Here is a 19,988-nt window from a genome sequence, read left to right on the forward strand (position 1 = left end):
TGTGTCCTAAAAAGCGACTAATCCTTCGCTACACGATATATTATAATTTGTGTCCTCCATATTGTCCTAAAACTCAAATATTAACTTTCTTCTGGACCTTCTTCTTAAAATTACATAAGCGTTACTTAATACACACATTAGCGTTACTTACTGTCCTAAGGCACACTACCAACCATTTATCAATCTCCACCACGGCAGCTAAGCACCATGGACCATCGCGGCTACTCCTTCTGCATCAAGCGCTCGTGTCCTGAAACAAGCACGGTTTACTACGTCTGCAAGCGGTTCCGCAAAGGATGCAAGGCTAAGATAACTGTCCGATCAGGTGCAGTTGTAGCAGACGGGGTTCTACATACGTGCGACGAGGCGGTGCCACAAGTCATTGATGTGCGCAGCGAAATGCGCCTAGAGCTACAGCGACGCAGCGTCAGCAACATGGCTACCCCTCCACCAGTTGTCTGGCAAGAGGTGTACGACGGGATCAAGCGCCGCCATGCTGCCGACGACGCCACGCTCACTATAATTCCATGCGCACCTGCCGTCTCTATAGTGAAGCAGACACGCAAGGAGTGTACGGGCGGAGATGTGTACGAGGCCATACTTTCTCAATCAGTACGCTGTGTAAGCGACAAGGACCCCAGGTCCTTTCTACAGTTTAGTGTGGCGTACCCCACACAGACGACCACCGGAATCCATCGCATGATCGGTTTTGGGCACCCTGATTTGGGTCTGATACTGCGGTATCCGAAGATTACCCTTTTCGTAGACGGCACCTTTTCGGTGGTACCCAAACCTTTCAACCAATGCTTGATTGTGATGGCGTTTGAGCCTGCCGTCAATCTCTACGTACCCATTTGCTACGTTTTGGCTCAAGGTAAGTCGCAAGATATGTACTGGCGGGTGCTAAATGAGCTCATCATTTTGAGCAACAGACAGTTGGAGCCTGAAAACGTCACGTGTGACTTCGAAGTGGCGTTAATTAACGCAGTTTTGGAGCAGTTTCCCCGTGCCAACCTCGTAGGGTGCCTGTTTCACTGGAAACAGGCACTACGCCGAAAAATGGTCGATCTACGCATTCCAGACTGCCAAATAAAGAACGCGCTCAGTCCCGGAAAACTTGACACGCTTGCTGTCATCCCTGTGGACCAAATCTTAAAAAAGGAAAGGACTATTTTATTTTGATCATACCTATTTACAACTTGAATCTGACCTTTTTTACGCTAATATTTTTTGGATCTCACTTTTTTTCACTTTATTAGGGTGTTAGATACGTTCGCAGTATTGTCGACGAAACTGGAGCAAAGACAAAGTGGAATGCATTCTGGAAGTATTTTTTGAAGACTTGGATGGAAAGGTATGACGTTACGACGTGGAATGCTCAGGAGATGATGCGTGTTGGGGTTGATGTGATCAACCGTACCAACAATCCATTGGAGAAGTACAATCGTGACTTTGCGTCCCGAATGGGTGTACATCCTGGCCTTTTAGCCTTTATTGAAGGCACCAAGCGTGAGGCTGCACGCTATATCCAGCGTATCGAGGATATCAAACACCTCCGCCAGAAAGACCCTCAGCATGCCCCACCAGCGACACTGGAGATTCCTGAAGACTACAAAAGGTTTGAGTAGATGCAGATAGAACCTACTAATACAATATTCCCATGTGTAATTGCTCTTGTGAATTAGAGATGAATAATTGAATTATATTGATAAGACAGTAGAAAACTAGTAACGTTGTCCTAATAGGACAGTGCATGTTGGGTTTGATGTTGTCCTAATAGGACAGTAGTCTGAGTTGCTGTGTGTCCTAATAGGACATAATAAGTGTCGAGTTGTTGAGTGTCCTATTAGGACACACGGAGCCTGGCTTGTTTCGTCCTAAAGCACATTGTGGTGTCCTAAATATTGGATCGTTTATGAACCGATTGCTAGTTTTTTATCCCAGGTTTTAGGACAATAGGACACTTTAGGACACCTAGTAGGACGCATTCTCTCCTACCCTTACGAACCATTTAGAGTTATCGAGATAATCGAGCCAATTGATTTTCGCACTTAACCGAAACAGAGACATTTATTGTAAACTTCCATTGGAAAAACTGTAAAACTACCCTTATTCTTTAACAAGAGCTTTTAAATAACACTTAAATCTCTAAAATTTAAAAATATTGAGCTCACAACACTCTTAAATGTATCGTCATTTCGATGCCCTGAAAGCTCCCATCTGCATTCACCTGACTGGCAGAGCTTTCAGCCACAACACCGAACCCCACAGACTCTAAGGAATTGCCACCAACAGCAAATGAGCCGTCATCAGGCTCGACGTCGAAAGCGAAATCCTCTCTGAAGTCTTCTTCCTCGTTGTCGGCCCCGTCATCCATTACAACGACACTGGCCTTGTCGTCGATGGCGTTCTTTAGCTCTTTAGCGAGCTTGATGTGCGGCGGCATTTCAGAAGTCCCAGTCGGCATCCTTGTGCTGTAGAGCTCCTTGAATTTTCGCCGTAGGCTGTCAAACTCCCGCTCCGGCCACCCACGCATCCTACTTCCATTGTAGAAGCCCGCCAGCCTCTCCCATTCGTCCTTACCAAGAAGAAGGATGTCTTCAATGAGATTTAGCAAGCGGGAGATCTCTGTCATCTTGTAGTTTGCGCTACCCGACACCTTCGCCATCGTTGGAACCACCGTTAGTGGCGTGGGGACTCACGACGTGGACTTGCTCGGCTTTTGCAAGAAGCAGAATGAGAAACTTCGAGTACCGGCTTCAGTCGCTATTGCTGCGCCTAGTTAGTGTCCAACTTGTGATTTGAAGGCGATATGCCATCTTCAACCACGTTGCTCTCCAAAACCAACCGAATACCGCGGAAGAAGGTCGTACCGAGAGTGACCTTGCAGAAACTAGGAATAGAGAACATCAACGTGAACAACAAATCTTGATTGAGTGCCGTCTTCCGGGAGTCTCGTACCTACGGAAGGTCCAATTACGACTCTACATCTCCCCTGTGAGTCCGTGACCCGCTCTCCGTGGCGGCCTGCTACCTCGCCTCGTCGAGCCTTGGCTCAAGAATCTTGCTTGTCTTGTATGTCTCTGTGGACACATCCATCGAGGCCACAGCGACAGACGAATCACAAGTCGTCCCCATAACCAACGGTGACCTCCTCTCCGCGAAGGACGCGCGCTGTCGTCGCAACCACGACCGTCGTTCGTCGCCCATTGCTGACCTCCAAGAACTCTGCAACCGGCCGGCACGAGTGGTTCGCGAACCGCATCAATCCCCCCATGGTTTCTGCATTTATTGCGACTTGAACGCGGTGGGCCGGAGATTCGGGGCGTTGCTTCATCACCAATCGATATCCGTTGTTCCGCGGGCGCCGAGCTCGCGAGACACTGAGGTGCTCAAGCTCGCCGAGATACTGCCCGATCACCTCCCCGACGCCGATGTCCTCCGCCGCAACCACCGCCAGCGATGATGTACGCACGTTGCGCCCCAGAAATACCTTCGGAGACTCTGCCAAGCCGTTACCGCACTTTCCTTCAAATGGGCAGGTGTTGACGCTACAGAATACATCCATGAGCGAGTTGCGACAGACTCCGACCCGGCACGGCGATGAGCATGTACACCAGCCGAAGTGCGGCACGTACGGGAACCGAATGTACGAAAGGTTATAGGATTCGCGGAGGTGTATAAAACGATTTGGCTACCGCGCAGGCACGAAGAGCTGGAGTGTAGGCGCCGTCGACCTCCTTGGCAGAGGACGGGGGGTCTCTGGCGAAGATACCAACGACCCGTTCTCGTTGAGCACAAGCAGTTCGCGGTTAAGCGGAGCATATGGGCCAGATGCACTTCGGCGGGCTTCACGACGCCCATGGCGAGCCGCAGATGTCTTCGAACGTGCTGCAAGTCGCACAGGAGAACGTGGAGGAGTCTCCAAAAGCAACGGGGAGGATGTCGTAGGACTGGCAAGTAAACGACGACTAACCGGACTGCGAGTTGCAGCACTCAGATCTTGCGATGATGGCAAGCTCGACTTGTCCTTCGGCACGCGATTCGTGAGCCCGGGCGATAACCATGGAGGCGTAGCAGTCCCTGACGACGCCAGATCGGACTCAGTGCTCTGGCTATCGGGTACTTCCTTGGTCTTCGGCGATGCCCTGCCCTGCATGACGTTTGGAGGAGTATTCTCGTCGTCGCTGTCAAGCACGCAGCGAACCTTCCAGTGCAGTCCGGGGTGTCTTAGATGCACCATGTCTCCTGTAGACACATACATGAGCGTTAACTAGCAACACATAAACTTCACTGCTTGTCACCCACCTCTTCTCGCCTCTGGCAGAAATCGAAAGTGATGGCCAACTTGAAGTTGCGGAGCTTTATGCCAGAGTTTAAGTTGCTGGCTTCTATCAGAGTGATGGTCGACATAAAGTTTACAAATTTCTATATTAAATTTTAAGATGGCTACACGACATAAATCTAGGGGTAGGTGCGTCTCGTGAGACCAAATATACGTCTCACGAGAATTTATGTCATCTTAAACTTTGACATATCTGCTGCAAATATGACACGTGCTTATGCTATTTATGGAAGGCACCCAGTGTCTGTGGTTTAAGCCCATAAAACCTAATTTTTATTCGTAAAGTTGTCATCACCATTAATGCTACTTGTTTAAAGCCCAAAACTACTCTTACTTCCTATACTAAGATCCCAAACAAACGTTTCAGCACAATTTTGTATAAATTTACTTCAGCACTTGATACGCCTGTTATATAAGATCTACATTGGATTGTCGTACCCAAAATAGTGGGTTTTCTTATTAAAAATTGCATAACTTGTCATTTTAGCTACCAAAAACAGCAATTTTACTTTTATAAAGAAGCAAAGTAATGTACTACGTACAGTGGTATAACTGAATATCATATGTAACAGTGATGTATCCCAGAGGAATGTTGCCCGTGGCGGCCAAGGGTAACATCACTGTAAATTACGACTAACCGAAGTATTTAATCCGCGTGAATGTTGTTCGAACAGACTCCAGCTTTCACGCAGATGATGCGGCTGCGGGGTAGGGGGAAAATGACAACATGTGAGTGGATACACTAAAATTGTGACAGAAAGTTAAAGGTGTGCCAAAACGTGAGCAAAGTGGGGTCGGTATCGCCGGTAGGTGTACCAAGTGAAACCCGCGTCAGTAAGTGAGGAATGTTAGAGAACAAACATAAGAATGTGTGTCCAATCGATTGAATGGCTGAAACAAGGTGGGCCGGACCCAAACCCCAAAACCCGTTGTATACTAATGATCGCCATGCGTATGAGGACCCAAATCGTACACTCTTAAGTCCCAAAACCACTTGTTACGACTGAGGGACGCAAAATGGCGGAGGACATCGACGACATCGCTGATGGATTGGAAAACGGCGATGAGGAAAACACTATTCAAGTCGGAATGACTTTTGATACTGCTTCACATGCTCTTCATGCTGTTCAAGACTATGCTTTATCTCATGGGAGGTCTGTACGAGTAACGAACCGGAGTGGAAACCATCGTTTTATCAGCTGTTCATCAAGGAACTGCCCGTTTTCCGTGCGTGTCTATAGTGCCAAACGCAGGGGCAATTCCTTTGGTACTTGGTGGGTTTCTTCAGTGAACTTGGAGCACGAGAATTGTCTATCAGCTGCCAATCCCACTGGTCGCCAGATTGCAGAGCTACCAACGTTCAGCAGCGCAGTTGCCGCTGATGGCACCGTTTCAGCTACAGCATTAACCGCTCAGGTCCAGTCAAGAGACCGGATTTCTCTGGTGAAGAAGCGCAGAACGCTTTACAGAGCGCGGCAACAACTCAACGATGTCACTAGCGATCAGCTGACACTTCTGTTGACACGGATGTAATATCGGAAGTGGGTGAAATGTGTGATAAATCAGCGACAGCGGGGGATACATCAATAGTAACAGAACCAGATCCTTCTGTATCCATTCTCCTCGAGGCCATCCAAACAGGTGCTTCGTATAAGTATGTACCAGCGCTACGTGCCCTATCGATTTCCCGCAACAAAAGCTTAAAATTAGCTGTACACCAGCGAAAAACTAAACTCCCGACGCTCACGTGTAAAATTTCGACTGTGTTGCCGATTCAAACACTAAAATCGTGTAGCGATAAAGTCGCTGCATTCCAGAATCGGTGGTTTAGTGACCACGACAAACAGATCGCCCAGAATGATATTACTGTGACAGCTGGAAAATGGGTATATGACATATGTAGTCTGAAAGCGATGAGGTCGTGGCATTCTGCAATCTCTAATTATAATGGGATCGATTGTGCTATTAGATGGGTGAACAAACAGGTAGATTGCATTGGGAGCCAGTCGACAAAGTTTGGAGTCAAGGGGTTTTGGATCCGTCACCAGTAAAACAGTACCTGAAAGAAGTTGACGTACTCAGTAACTACTATTGGGCGACTTCTCTATGTGGAAAAGCGCTCATTGAGCCGTGTATCCATCTCGAGTAATAGTCGGCTTCGAATAACATACTATAAGGAGACGTACCTGTCTTTCTGCGTAAGTATTCCAGAATACGCTTCTTTTTCGCACCCGCCATTTGGAGCTCGTCCGCGAAGCTAATCACGTCTGCATCGTCAACGCGGCGGTTGGCCGGGTGGTTTTCGAACGACGCCGCACCCACCCATGGCTGTGCAAATTTTTTTGCTGAGTCACCTTCACTCGGAACCCATATTAGCCATCCAGACCACCGTGGCAGAAAGTTGTGCTGCGCATTTTGTGGACTTCCCGAAGTAGTTTTTGCGCTTGCCTGTAGCGCGGCTTGGACGCCTCCAACCATGTGTGCAACAGAACCTGCGGTAATACGTTTCAAAAGACAGCGGGAGTTGTGTTATAGGCGTCAGTGTCCCTTGTTTGTTCAGCTCATCGTTGCGTGAAGCGACACTTGTCGATGTTCGTTTGCGGAAAACTTGATGAGTAGCGTTTTGATACTCAGTCAAAGCGGCGAAAAAGCTGTCCCAGCTTGTGTAGTAGAGCTGTACCATACATGGCGCGCACACAGAAGCTGTAGTAGGGACGTGAGTGTGGGGGGGAAGCCGCCGTTGCTTGGTCTCTCAGATTCTGCACCCGACGACGACGCAGCACTTTCCATTGTCGGGGTTGGATTCTAAAATGAAAGGCTTGGAAACGGCGGAGGATGGGTGAAAAGGGGGGAGTGGCTTTTTTCCTTATTTCTATTTTTCAAACGTAGGGAAATTTATCCACCTACCGTATTCCTTATGTGATTGGCGACGCTCGGTCATTAGCGACAAATCCAGCAGCCAATCAAATTGATTTAAATTTCGTGTTGTCGCGCTTTATGTGCTTGGCGACCAATATAATTTTGAGCATGTGATATAGTTTTTTCGATGCAGGTATCTTTTATGCTTGGCAGAAAGGCTGTACCACCTCAAGAATTTGACTGTCGCCAATCACATAAGGAATACGGTACTTGAATATTACTTTTTTATGACGCAGAGCCCCCGACTTTATCCAGTTCCTAATTTTATTGCATTTTCACGAGCCGCCATTCATTATGTATGGGAAGAGAGATTTTAATACATGGAACCTCGAATTTTGAAATGCGATTAATGACATTACCGGTACATGTATTTAGAGCCCTGAGATATTGAGAACATCGATTCAACGATAACATTTCGTCTATTAACCTGGAGAGGCAGGGATTAGGAACCCAAAAATGGTGTATCAATGCAGGTAGGCAGTACTTTGAAGTACTATACAATAGTTGCAAGGTGCAGGTATCTACACGTAGTGAAGTTGCCAAAGCACTCGCAAGGTGCTCTGGTAGAACGATACTACTGGATATATTTAAGTTGGGTAGATTTTCTCCAAGTGACAACGCCAACAGACTTCAGTCACGACGTGCTGTACCTTACTGGTATTAATTATGGTCCTGTTGTGGGGCAAGCTTACGAACAGCAGCAAATGCCTCAGCAGGTTCCATTTTGTCGAGAGGCAGAGCTGCAAATGCAGTGAGGAACCCCTTCTCCGATACAAATACCTTCGAAGGGGATTCGCTATCGGTGAGCAGCGCATCCGCAGCAGATCTTTTGGCTCCAGTGGTTTCTTGACTACCCACAGCGCGCTCGAATCCCTCAAGCTCCTGGCTTTTGAGTCGGGCGCACTCTATGACTGACTTCGGAAATCCTGCCATTGAGGCCACGTGTACACCAAAACTTTGCATACACGGCCCGTCTCGCACCTGGTATACCATAGTAATCTCCCGGTCGCTGGCAACGGCAGTAACGTGCTTGTTAGCGAAACCGTGAGGGTGCTCCAGCTTCAACGCCGTCAACTCGTGGAAGTGTGTTGCAAAGAGACACATGGAGCGTGCCTTGGTGAGTAGATACTCAGAAATCGCCCACGCCAATCCAAAGCCATCATAGGTGGATGTGCCTCGACCTAATTCGTCAATAATCACAAGTGAACGCTCTGTGGCCTTGTGCAGAATTGCAGACGCTTCTAGCATTTCTAGCATGAACGTTGATACGCCTCGCTGCTGCAGGTCACCAGCACCAACGCGTACTAGCAGCTTGTCGAACACAGGCAGTCGAGCAACCTCAGCTGGAACGAAGCTACCAATTTGTGCCATCACTGCAATTGTGCCCAGTTGGCGAATGTAGGTACTCTTGCCACCCATATTTGGTCCGGTCACGAGTTGGAAACGTGATCTTTCGCGCACGAAGTTGTAGTCGTTTGGTATGAAGTCGACACCGTCCTGAAGTTCCACACACGGGTGTCGTGCACTAGTCAATACAATACACTCACCGTCCTGTTCCAGTGTAGGGCGGCAGTAGCCTGAACCAGCGTGGCATGCAGCGTGGGCGAACCCAAGTAGCACGTCTAATTCTGCTAGTGTAGCAGTTGCGGCTTCGAGAACAGGTACGTATGTGCTGGCCACATCGATCGCTGCACTAAGTAAGTGAGATTGTCGTTCTTCGTATTCACCGCGCACACGGTGATAGTCCGTAGCAAGGGCCTTCAACTTGGTAGTCGTAAATTGGACGCCGCTCACGAGTACTTGACAGATGTGGACATAGGACAGTTTGGATAGGCGAGCTTCTTCCTTCTTGTTGACGACGCGGAAAGCAAAGCCACGAACCTTGTCCTTCTCACACTTGATATCTCCACCAATCGTATCAAGAGCATTGCGGTGCTCCTCTTCAATATCCGCAAGGATGCCGTCCCATTCGTCTCGCAACGCCTGGAGATTCTCATCGTGCTTAGCGTTCACCACAAGAGTTGGGCGACTATCTAAGTCGACGACCTCCTTCACGAGGTCCGTGTACCCTTCCAGGTCGGCAAGCACTTTTTCCAACGGAGTAGCAAACTTCTCCTTAACAAGTGTAGCCAAGTCGTTATCTCCACCAGCCTCTGTTGCCTTTAGAAGCTTCAGCACACGCGGCATGGCACCAACCGCCGCATCGTACACACTCACTAGGTCTGTAATTTTGGCATGTTTCTTCCTTTCGAGACTGATCGCCAGTCGTCCCAAATCCGGTAGAGCTTTCATGCATTCGTCCAACAGTTCCATCCTCAAGGACGAGTCGTCCACGAAGAGCTGCACAAGGCTCTGTCGAGTCTCGATCTGTTTGACATCCAGTAGCGGCTGTCGGATCCAGCGCTCTAGCAAGCGACGCCCCATGGGTGTCTTGCCTCGATTCAGAATCTCCAGAACGCTACCTCCGAAGCTTACCACTCCAGTTGTCGTGGAGCTTGGCTCTGGCAGCAAGTTGAGCGACCAGACAGCAGCGCTGTCCAGTTGCATGGCAGACGAGAGGTTCCCCTCTTTCAGTGTGTAGCAGCCGAAGGACTGGGCGTCAGTCATGACGCCCAGAGCCTCGATCAAACAAGCCAGCGAGCCTGCTGTGATCTTGGACGCCAGTACATCCTTATACTCGGCCATTGTACTGGCTCCAAGTAGCCGAGCGACGTTGGTCTCGACACCGCTCACGTCGTAGAACAGCTGCTTCTTCATGTAGACAGCAGCCACTTCGTGAGTCTGCAGAAGCGCATGCAACTTCTTGCTGTCACCCACGCCCTGTGACTGCTCCAGTTCCGCCGATAGATAGCATGTGGAGGGCGCTAGTTGCACTAGCAGCGACTCGAGGTTGGCCAGCTCACTCGAGTCCGAGAAGGAGAAGAGCAGCAGCTCCCATTGCTTAGTGTCTTCGTCGGCTTGACCCTTCACACAAGACGTGCGAGCGCGAGGCCGACGAACTGCCACGCCAACCTGCTTCAGGTGCTTCTCGTTGCGGATCTGAAGCGCCAACTCCGCCTGCGCTTCTTCCAGCATCTCGACGGACGCAGCCTCATCGTCCTCCCGGTCCATGTTAGCCATGGCCTTAATGGTGAGTGTCAAAAAAATGCGGACTTCCCGCGCTTTTCGGTGTCCACGTGAAAGTGCCCTATTTGCACCAATTGACATTGTGTCAGGCTCTTTAAATAGGACAGTTACGAAATTGCAGCAAACATGGAGAGAGACTGGCGTGCGGAATATGTGAAGGCGGCAGCACCGGCGGACGCTAGAGAGGGATCTACGCCAACTGCGGACTCGCAACAGAGCACCAAGACACCTGTGGATAGCGTTCTGTCCTTTCTTGACCTTCTACTGACTGAGGAAGGTGGCGAGTGGTGGACCAAGCTACATCGTCGAGCCCAGCGTATTGGTAAACGGAAGAGTGATGACCAGGAGCCGATGGCTCTGAACGAAGAGGACAAGCAACAGCTTAAAACGTTCAAGAAACGGCTGGCTGTAGTGGGTGGCCAACTCGTAATTAAGCTGCCAGAGCTGAATGCGTCCCTGGGCAGCAACGAGTCGCCTCGCATCGCTAAAGTGCATGTGCTGCTGCTACAGCTTGTGTGTCGCGTGCTGTACTACGGGGTTCTGACTCAGAAGAAGAAAGAGGAAAAGAAAAGACTGAAGAAGGAGATCAGAGGTCTGATGGACCGTGTGGCGCTGCTGCTGGACGCTGCAAACCCGCCTTCATTGGCGGATGAAGATGCGGACGAACGCTCGCCGTTCCAAGAGTTCCTGCAACACGAATTGGCCCCGAGAGTGCAGATGCTGCAGCCAGGTCTAGTGCGATATTTACTGAGGATATACGAGCTGGAAGAAGAGAAGAAGCAAAATAATGACGAGGACAAGGACACGATGAAAGGATTGCTTCCAGCGGTACGTTCATTAGAAAGTTCTAATGTTCTAAGAACCGATTTGACTTTTTATCTTGCTGCTCCAGCCTGTTGCGACGCCACTAAAGTCTCCTGCTGAGTCTCCTCAGGCTGTAGCTACCGGTAAAAGCAGCATTTTATCAGCTCTTCGACAGGAACGACCAGTAAAACGAGCTCGCCCTGATGCAAGTGCATTATTCAAGGAAGTTCAACTACCTCACCAGCTGCAGCAGAAGCAGCCACGGCCTCGAAAGTCACGACGCGTTTCCAAAACCCACAGCAGCACCGCAACTAAAAGCAATGGCTCCGACAAAAGTAGAAGAAGTCAAGACTCGCTTCTTCGTGCAGCGGCCAATTCTAATCAAACGAGAGTTCGAGAGCTGGCTGGAATGGCAAAAACTGGTTTGGTGTCGAGCGATCGAAAGCCCAGCAAGACCGATTTGCTGCGTCGCGCCGCTGTGAAATCCAGCGCGAAAGGACCAGCAGCACCTCTTCTTCACAGAGCGATGTCGGACCGTTCTAACTTTCCTAAACGGCAACCTGAATCATCATCGTCGAGGGCTGCGGCCCAAGTTGGAGGCCCAGCTGCACCAGGGAAAAATCGCTCACCGCCATTACGCCGAGCCTTAACGACTTCGTCAGTTATCATGCGGACCCCCGACAGACCGAAGCGAATGGCAGCACGCACAACCAGAAGAGTTTTGGTTGAAGCTTCTCCTCCGCTCCGTGGACCCGGCGGTGCGGGAGCTGCACCTCGTCTACTGCAGCCAAAATCTTTAAGGCCCGGTGTCAATCCTCCGTCTCTTTTCGGCAACGATTCAACATTTAAGTAGATGGAACAGAAGACCTGTAATTGATTCACCTTGCCTGGTCTGGACTAGCTTGTGTCGGCCTCATCACTGTCACTTTCGCTGCCGTACGCAGCAAGCCCAAGTGCTGCTGTATTAGACTTAGTCTCCAGCGACTTGTCCACCTTCTGTTTCTTCTTCTGTGGCTCCTCTTTTGCCTTTTCAGTAGACTCGGTGCTCTTGGAAGCAACCTTGTCTTTTCCTGCCTTCCTTTTAGCTTTAACCATCACCACCGAGGTCTTCTTGTTACTCGTGGTCTTCAGCTCGTTCTCCCCCGAGAACTTCTGCAAATGCTGCGATGTAAGCTGCGCACCTGCAGCAGATCTAGGAGCGCCGCGAGCCACCACTACACAAAACCCAATGACGCCATCGTCAGGTCTTCTTAGCATATTCCACGAGCAGCTTATCCATTCGGTTGTCCTTACAGAATTGGGCGAGATCCTCCTCGTGCTGAGCTTGACGCTGCCGCTCAACGTCCTCTTTCTTGCTCTCGAGGTCCTGAATATACTCGAACTCCTCGTCATCGAGACCCTTTGGGGGTGCTGTGCAGTTGTAAGGTTAGATAGACTAGTTTTAGGCCCTACCACCCATTAACAACCGAACCACACACCGAAGGGATTGTTCTTTTCTTTCCACTCGCTGTCCTTCCTTTCTTTACGCTCCTGCAGTTGCTCGTACAGTGGTTTATAGCCAGCGGCGTCTTCAGATCGCGGAGCAGGTGCCTCCGACACACGCTTTTCCTCTACGTTATCGCCGAAAAGCTACAGACACGTTCAAATGAAATTAATTTATAATAGTGCGACGTCTTCTACGAGGCTAGAGCTTAATGACACACCCCGTCGGATGAAGTCAGAACAGATGTCGACACGAAGCCTGCCAAGGACGCTCTCGCGGCGTTGGAACCAGCATCCATGACTCCAAGGTTCGCAGTGGAGGTTTTGTGGGTCGGAGTTACCCACCCACCCTCTTGCTCCGGTGTCGGGTTATGGGATATTGAATGTACAGAGTGTAGCTCATTCTTGTTCCTATGCATTATTGAAGGTTATCTATTTTATTGGTTATTAACGATTATAGGGAAGGCGGTAGGGGTTAGAGAAAGTAACGTTAAAAGAAGGCGGCAACGTGGAATCATACATGTATATAACGGACGCGCCCGAATAAAAAGCTCCCTCCCGAATAATGCCCTCAATTGACCTATCGACCGGCTTTAAAAAATTGAATCCCCTCCCGAATACACCATTTCAGGTTCGTTCTCCCCACCGCAGGAGCTCGATACAACCACCCCAGAGCCGACTTGCACATAGGACCGGGCAAATCTCAGTTCGAAACACCCAATGTCTGAGTTCAATACACACAGGTGTCTCTTTTATTTTTTTGCCAATTACTGCGAAAGTACCAGCTTTTGTCATTTTCCTACCTCCATATCTTTCCATTGGGAGCTGCTACCAATCGCCAGTTCTCAGCCTCCTTCGCTGCCTCGAGGACACGTGCACGAACGTCTTCAGGGTAAGTGTTACCCATTCTGCCAAAACGAAAGTGGGCGCGAGGCGAAGCGATGAATGGATGGGTGCCTTGCGTCGCCAGGGTTATTTTTGATTATTTACATGTATGATTCCACGTCGAATAATCCTGGCCTCGAGCAGCCGCAATAAGTATCCATATGGGGAAGATACGAGAGGACTCGTTGAGGACGTGGGAAGATATAAATGTGTGGCTATCATAGCCAGGATTTAATCATGTTGAATCCAGAACTATGTCCTGGTCACAGATTCGTACTGTAATGAATAAACTATTTAGCATGATTAATCAGGTATTTGGCCATGATTTAATCCTGGCAGCCGAGTTGAAGTCTGAATTCCTGTCTGCAAATGCAATCGAAGAGCTCTTTACGCTCACAACGACGAAGCCCTATCAATGCTGCCTCTATGAAAAGCTCCATGCTAAATTTACTGAGTTGCAAGCTTGCATTTAATGAAGTTAAAGACATGTATTCAATGTAGTTAATGCAAGCGAGACTTACAACCAGCACAATTAGCTTGTCGACGTCGCGATAATGGTGGAAGGGATTTCTTATATACGTCCGCTGGTACGGGTCGTAGCCGCCAACAGGGACTCGTCTTCACCCTTCTTCGTCTTCTTGAGCCTCTTGTTGAGTTCTGCTCTGGACAAGGTCTACTTGACTGGTATTACTTGCAGCGTCCGTTGGCAGTAGCCCTTAAAATACTCCTGCCAGTCTTCCCAACTGCCGTGATATTCACCGGCGGGTCCACAGACGTAATTGCAGCGTCATCATCGTCCGCTCCATCTGTTTCCGAGGGACGCCTAGCCTCTACATATTCCTCCGCCTCTCCACCGCTCGCCTGACCTTCCGATTCATCCATTTCGCCGTCGCTGTTGCGATTCTCGCCGGTTTTGATCTCTCCACCTTCCAAAGGGCTATCTCCGACCTGGGGTTCAGGTGGCGCCACTTGCCCTCCCCACTGCGTATTGGAAAGGCCCGAGCCTCGCAATCGGGGCAGGAGCCGTTGGTCGCCGGCGTGTCCGCGAGCGCCGGTTGCATTAGCGGTAACCGCGTCCTGGGGCATCTTATCTGGAGGCGTCGCAAAAGAAAATGAAATGCTTTCGATTTTTTTAATTTCGGAAATAGGAGAGCGGTAATGTATTTATTTTAATCATGGACGAGGACATGATTAATAACGTTAGCATGTGTGTTTCCATGTAAATAATCCTGGCCTGCAACGGTTTCCATACTTATTCAAGTTAGATTGTGTCGCCAGGATTATTCTTGACTAACGGACGCGCCCTATTATAGTCCGACCTTTATTTTATAGTGCAGACTCAAAAAGTTGTAACGGCTTGTATTCGGGGTACGGACTCTATTAGAGAAAAGCTATTCGTCTACCAGGTTGATGTCGTCCAGCGCGTCATCCAGAGCCGAAAGATTCAGCAGGTCTGCATTACCGTCGTCCTTTGATTCCTCCGCCCACTTTTTGCGGAATCTGGCGCCGTAAACGTCGTGCTTGGCGATAAACCAGTCGCTAGGGTCACGCGCAAAGCCTGCCGCTTCAATGCTGTGCATCACAGTCGATTCTTCGGTATCACGCCAAGCACGGCGAGCCCATTCACACACAGTGTCGACGCTTGGCATTCGGGGGTTACCAAAGCGGGTGTACTCCACTTGGTCGGACTCCTTCCAGGCGTTGATCTCCACATAGAGCAGACCGTTGAAGCTCTTGTAGATGCCGATGTCCCCGGCCTGTAAGTAGGGCGTTAGCCCACCGGGTACAACACACATAGAGATCTTCCTGGAAGCGCACTTCGCCTTGATCGCCTTCGAAATGTGCGCTCTCATACTGTCCCAAACTAGACATTTCTCTTCGCCTTGCGCCACGAGAGGAAAAGCAATATCTATCCACTTCTTGAGCAACTCACTATCCACCCAGGCACGAGGCTGCTGAGCCACGTAAAGAGGTCCTGGTTTATTCTCGAAAGTGGGTTTAGGTTTACCTTTCCCCACTAAAAGCGGAGGAAGCTTTCTTCCAGTTGCGCTGACAGCGAGCACAACAGTAATTCGCATAGAAGAGAGCCCAGTAGAGCGAACCACGACGTGTCGAGCACCGACAAAGTCCAGCGAGGTCTGTCGAGCGTCTTCGAAATACACGGCCGTCTCATCCATGAGAACAGTCCTTTCTAAGTCGATGAAAGGTAGCTGAGCCTGTAGAAACACCATGTAGCGGACGGCTCGGTCCACAAGGGTCTCGTCGCCAAGGACCGTCAGGTTTGTCCGGCGGCGCAGCGATATCTCGAAGCGACGCATAAAGTTCGAGACCCAGTGATCGGATGCTGTAAATGGCGGCGATGCTTCTCGCCCTTCAGCTTCATCCGCGTAGAGAACGAGTGCCATATCGGCCAGCCAGCTGCGCGTTACCTTCTCCTTCTTGGTGCGCTTGGTCACAAATTCCTCATAGAGCAGCTCTTCCAGTGTCTCCGACAAGGGCTTGCGGCCTCCGCCAGCTACATGAGCTTGGTGTGGTGCAGCAGCGCGAATTTTATCGCGCAGTCGCCACCAGCGGCGCACTGCACCACCATCGACACTCCACCCCTGGGACCGAAAGTGCGCAACGGCTCGAGTGGGGACGCCTTCTCCCGCCGTCTCGATCCACTGAATCACCTCTTGCTTTCGGCCAATGCTCACAGCCTGCCGCTGCCCGCTCATTTTCCGCAATGAAGATGCCACTAGCGTGCAGCGGTGAGACTGACAAATATGACTGGACAGCGATCTGCGTCGTTCTACACCATTTCAGGTTCGTTCTCCCCACCGCAGGAGTTCGATACAACCACCCCAGAGCCGACTTGCACATAGGACCGGGCAAATCTCAGTTCAAAACACCCAATGCCTGATCTCAATACACACATGTGTCTCTTTTATTTTTTTGCCAATTACTGCGAAAGTGCCAACTTTTGTCATTTCGAGACCATTCGAGAATTCGAGACCATTCGAGACTTCAAAGCTAACTTAAATTAGTATCCATATGGGGAAGATACGAGAAGATTCGTTGAGGACGTGGGAAGATATAAATGTGTGGCTATCATAGCCAGGATTTAATCATGTTGAATCCAGAACTATGTCCTGGTCACAGATTCGTACTGTAATGAATAAACTATTTAGCATGATTAATCAGGTATTTGGCCATGATTTAATCCTGGCAGCCGAGTTGAAGTCTGAATTCCTGTCTGCAAATGCAATCGAAGAGCTCTTTAGGCTCACAACGACGAAGCCCTATCAATGCTGCCTCTATGAAAAGCTCCATGTTAAATTTACTGAGTTGCAAGGTAAAACAAACTTGCATTCAATGAAGTTAAAGACATGTATTCAATGTAGTTAATGCAAGCGAGACTTACAACCAGCACAATTAGCTTGTCGACGTCGCGATAATGGTGGAAGGGATTTCTTATATACGTCCGCTGGTACGGGTCGTAGCCGTCAACTGGGACTCGTTTAACCCTTCTTCGTCTTCTCGAGCCTCTTGTTGAGCTCTGCTCTGGACAAGGCCTCCTTGACTGGTATTACTTGCAGCGTCCGTTGGCAGTAGCCCTTAAAATACTCCTGCCAGTCTTCCCAACTGCCGTGATATTCACCGGCGGGTCCACAGACGTAATTGCAGCGTCATCATCGTCCGCTCAATCTGTTTCCGAGGGACGCCTAGCCTCTACATATTCCTCCGCCTCTCCACCGCTCGCCTGACCTTCCGATTCATCCATTTCGCCGTCGCTGTTGCGATTCTCGCCGGTTTTGATCTCTCCACCTTCCAAAGGGCTATCTCCGACCTGGGGTTCAGGTGGCGCCACTTGCCCTCCCCACTGCGTATTGGAAAGGCCCGAGCCTCGACAGCGGGGCAGGAGCCGTTGCTCGCCGGCGTGACCGCGAGCGCCGGTTGCATTAGCGGTAACCGCGTCCTGGGGCATCTTATCTGGAGGCGTCACAAAAGAAAATGAAATGCTTTCGATTTTTTTAATTTCGGAAATAGGAGAGCGGTAATGTATTTATCTTACCCCCCTACTGGAGTCTGGTGTCTGTCTGTCAGTCCGTCCGTAACGGGCTAGGGTTAATTAATGTAACGCAAATATGGGCGTTCTACTGGCTGCCGAGCGCAGCGAAGGCGGCCTCGATTCGCTAAAAAGCTGTCGAGCGCAGCGAATGCGGCCACCATTGGCTAAAATCGGTATTGTGTTTTGTACACACTATATGTGGACTACACATCGTACTTAAAAGCACCACTTAAATTTTATTTTGCTCTCATTTTCAGCTGCGGTTCGCAAGGCCACGCAAAGGGCGCTGCCTGTGTACGCGTTAGTTAGCATAATTAAAAGGCGCCGATAAGCACACACGTACTATATTGTCGTAGGAGCTGTTGAAAAAAATTGTAGGCTCTGGGGACTTTTATTTCGGCCTCAATCGAAACTTTAGTACTTATTGAATTTAGAATGCTGTTTTAGGCTTCGTAGTACTGCTGTACTAATTTAATTTACAGTATTATTTTTTTAGTACTATTATCAAGGCATTTCATATTTTTACTTGCAGTCATTTGTAGTAGTAGTACACATAAAAATTATATCAGCGTATAATAATAAATAACAATTGTAATACTATTATTAATAATGTGAAAACTTTAAAATATGACTATTGTGGCTTACACCTGTTGTCTTCCTTTGTATTTGCGCGCGTAGTGTGCGACCTTCAGATATTATGTGAACTTTCCAACAATATACGTTGTGTACATCAAACAAAATGGGAACAGCGTTTGTGATTAAGTTGGCGCGGATGCACATGTCTAAGCAAGGACACGAAACACGAAGGAATACCGACCTACACTATGTACACGATGGGATAGAAGAGCAACACGAAGCACGGAAGGCCATGGACGATGATAGAAGACTTAGCCGATGCAAACCACGAAGTTTTATAAGTAGCGTGAAAGATGAAAGAGCACGCAGCCATGAAAAGAACAGATGGATAGAACATGACAGGAACGTACGGGCCACGGAAGGGAACTAAATACATAGACACCCCAGCATGCTGAAAAGCACGGGCTACGGAAGAGCACGGACGTTCGAAGCCACGGTAGAACACGTATCGGTGAGAGTGCACAGAAACAATACTCCAACAACACCACGAGTAAACATGGAGCACAGTCAACCGACCAAATCTGAGCCCGCAGGAGGCCAGATACGGAAAATCAGAAATCATCAATTTTTGGAGCACGATGCCTAGGTAGAACATGAGCTCACCGATCCACGGAGCGCGACACTACGGTAGCTAACGATAACGGTAGAACACGTATCGGTGAGAGTGCACAGAAACAATACTCCAACAACACCACGAGTAAACATGGAGCACAGTCAACCGACCAAATCTGAGCCCGCAGGAGGCCAGATACGGAAAATCAGAAATCATCAATTTTTGGAGCACGATGCCTAGGTAGAACATGAGCTCACCGATCCACGGAGCGCGACACTACGGTAGCTAACGATAACACAGACGACAGCCCAGCCCCGACACCAGAGATAACACGACAGCATGGACGGTGGGTTATCCACTAAACCATCGGAGAACACGCTGCCACGCGAAACCACCGAGTCACGGAGCACCATACCAGTGTAGAACCTGAGCTTACCGAGCCACGGAGGACAGCAGTACATGATAACACGATTGCACGGACTGCGGACCGCCCACCAAATGCACAGGGGGTGGGCTTGGTATGACCACGATTACACACCGTGGAGCACGATGGCATCGTAGAGCACGATAACACGTACAACGCAGAAGCACTACACGTGCACAATACCATAGAAAGCATAACCACAGCGCGATTGCACGATAGCGTGATACCGCGGTCGATGACACTTCATCAGGAGATCACGATGCACGGGCGATGGAACCACACGACTGCATGGAGGCACCAAAGCACGGAATAGCACCCGTTGGTTAGAGTACCGGCGATGGGAGGCCAACGGTCACGAAATAGTATCTACCACGAAGCCAGTGCAACCCACGTAAACGTTTGAGAACGGAAAACAGGTAGCTTTAACGAAAAGACCGTACTAAAGAGCATGAGCCCACAAGAGAGAGGACAGAACCGCTGAGCAGCGTGGGCCATGGGTGAGCAGGAACCTCGAAGCCGGGAAGAGCACGAAAGAGCATGGGCCATTGAAGAAAACAACACCCAACCTGTAGTACGGGGTAACAGAAATGTTCCAAACCACGATATTATACGGGGCCGAATGAGACTACGGAAACGCAATTGGTTAAATACACGATGCCAAGATCTACGGGGTGAACCACGCTCTCAAAACACGCGACACCAAGAAGCACTAAGGTTGCGGCCACCTCATCTCCAACAAACCATGCCACTCCGCCGCGTAGCG

At 49.6% G+C, this 19,988-nt stretch overlaps 3 protein-coding genes across 3 annotated transcripts; 1 reads left to right on the forward strand and 2 right to left on the reverse strand.

Moving 5' to 3' along the window:
* Positions 1-7,924: 7,924 nt before the first annotated feature.
* On the reverse strand, positions 7,925-10,375 carry PITG_02805 (DNA mismatch repair protein Msh2, putative; the record flags this gene model as incomplete). Its single annotated transcript, XM_002907651.1, has 1 exon — positions 7,925-10,375. The coding sequence occupies one exon, from the start codon at positions 10,373-10,375 to the stop codon at positions 7,925-7,927; it is 2,451 nt and encodes an 816-aa protein (XP_002907697.1).
* Positions 10,376-10,516: 141 nt separating this feature from the next.
* Positions 10,517-12,047, forward strand: PITG_02806 (uncharacterized protein; the record flags this gene model as incomplete). Its single annotated transcript, XM_002907652.1, has 3 exons — positions 10,517-11,218; positions 11,316-11,467; positions 11,585-12,047. The coding sequence occupies 3 exons, from the start codon at positions 10,517-10,519 to the stop codon at positions 12,045-12,047; spliced, it is 1,317 nt and encodes a 438-aa protein (XP_002907698.1).
* PITG_02807 (uncharacterized protein) lies at positions 12,045-13,485 on the reverse strand (the record flags this gene model as incomplete). Its single annotated transcript, XM_002907653.1, has 4 exons — positions 12,045-12,408; positions 12,488-12,604; positions 12,673-12,823; positions 13,480-13,485. 4 exons carry the CDS (start codon positions 13,483-13,485, stop codon positions 12,092-12,094), a joined length of 591 nt encoding a protein of 196 aa, XP_002907699.1.
* Between the last annotated feature and the right edge of the window lie 6,503 nt (positions 13,486-19,988).

Source organism: Phytophthora infestans, genomic scaffold (assembly GCF_000142945.1).
Source record: "Phytophthora infestans T30-4 supercont1.3 genomic scaffold, whole genome shotgun sequence".
Taxonomy (NCBI): Eukaryota; Oomycota; class Peronosporomycetes; order Peronosporales; family Peronosporaceae; genus Phytophthora; species Phytophthora infestans.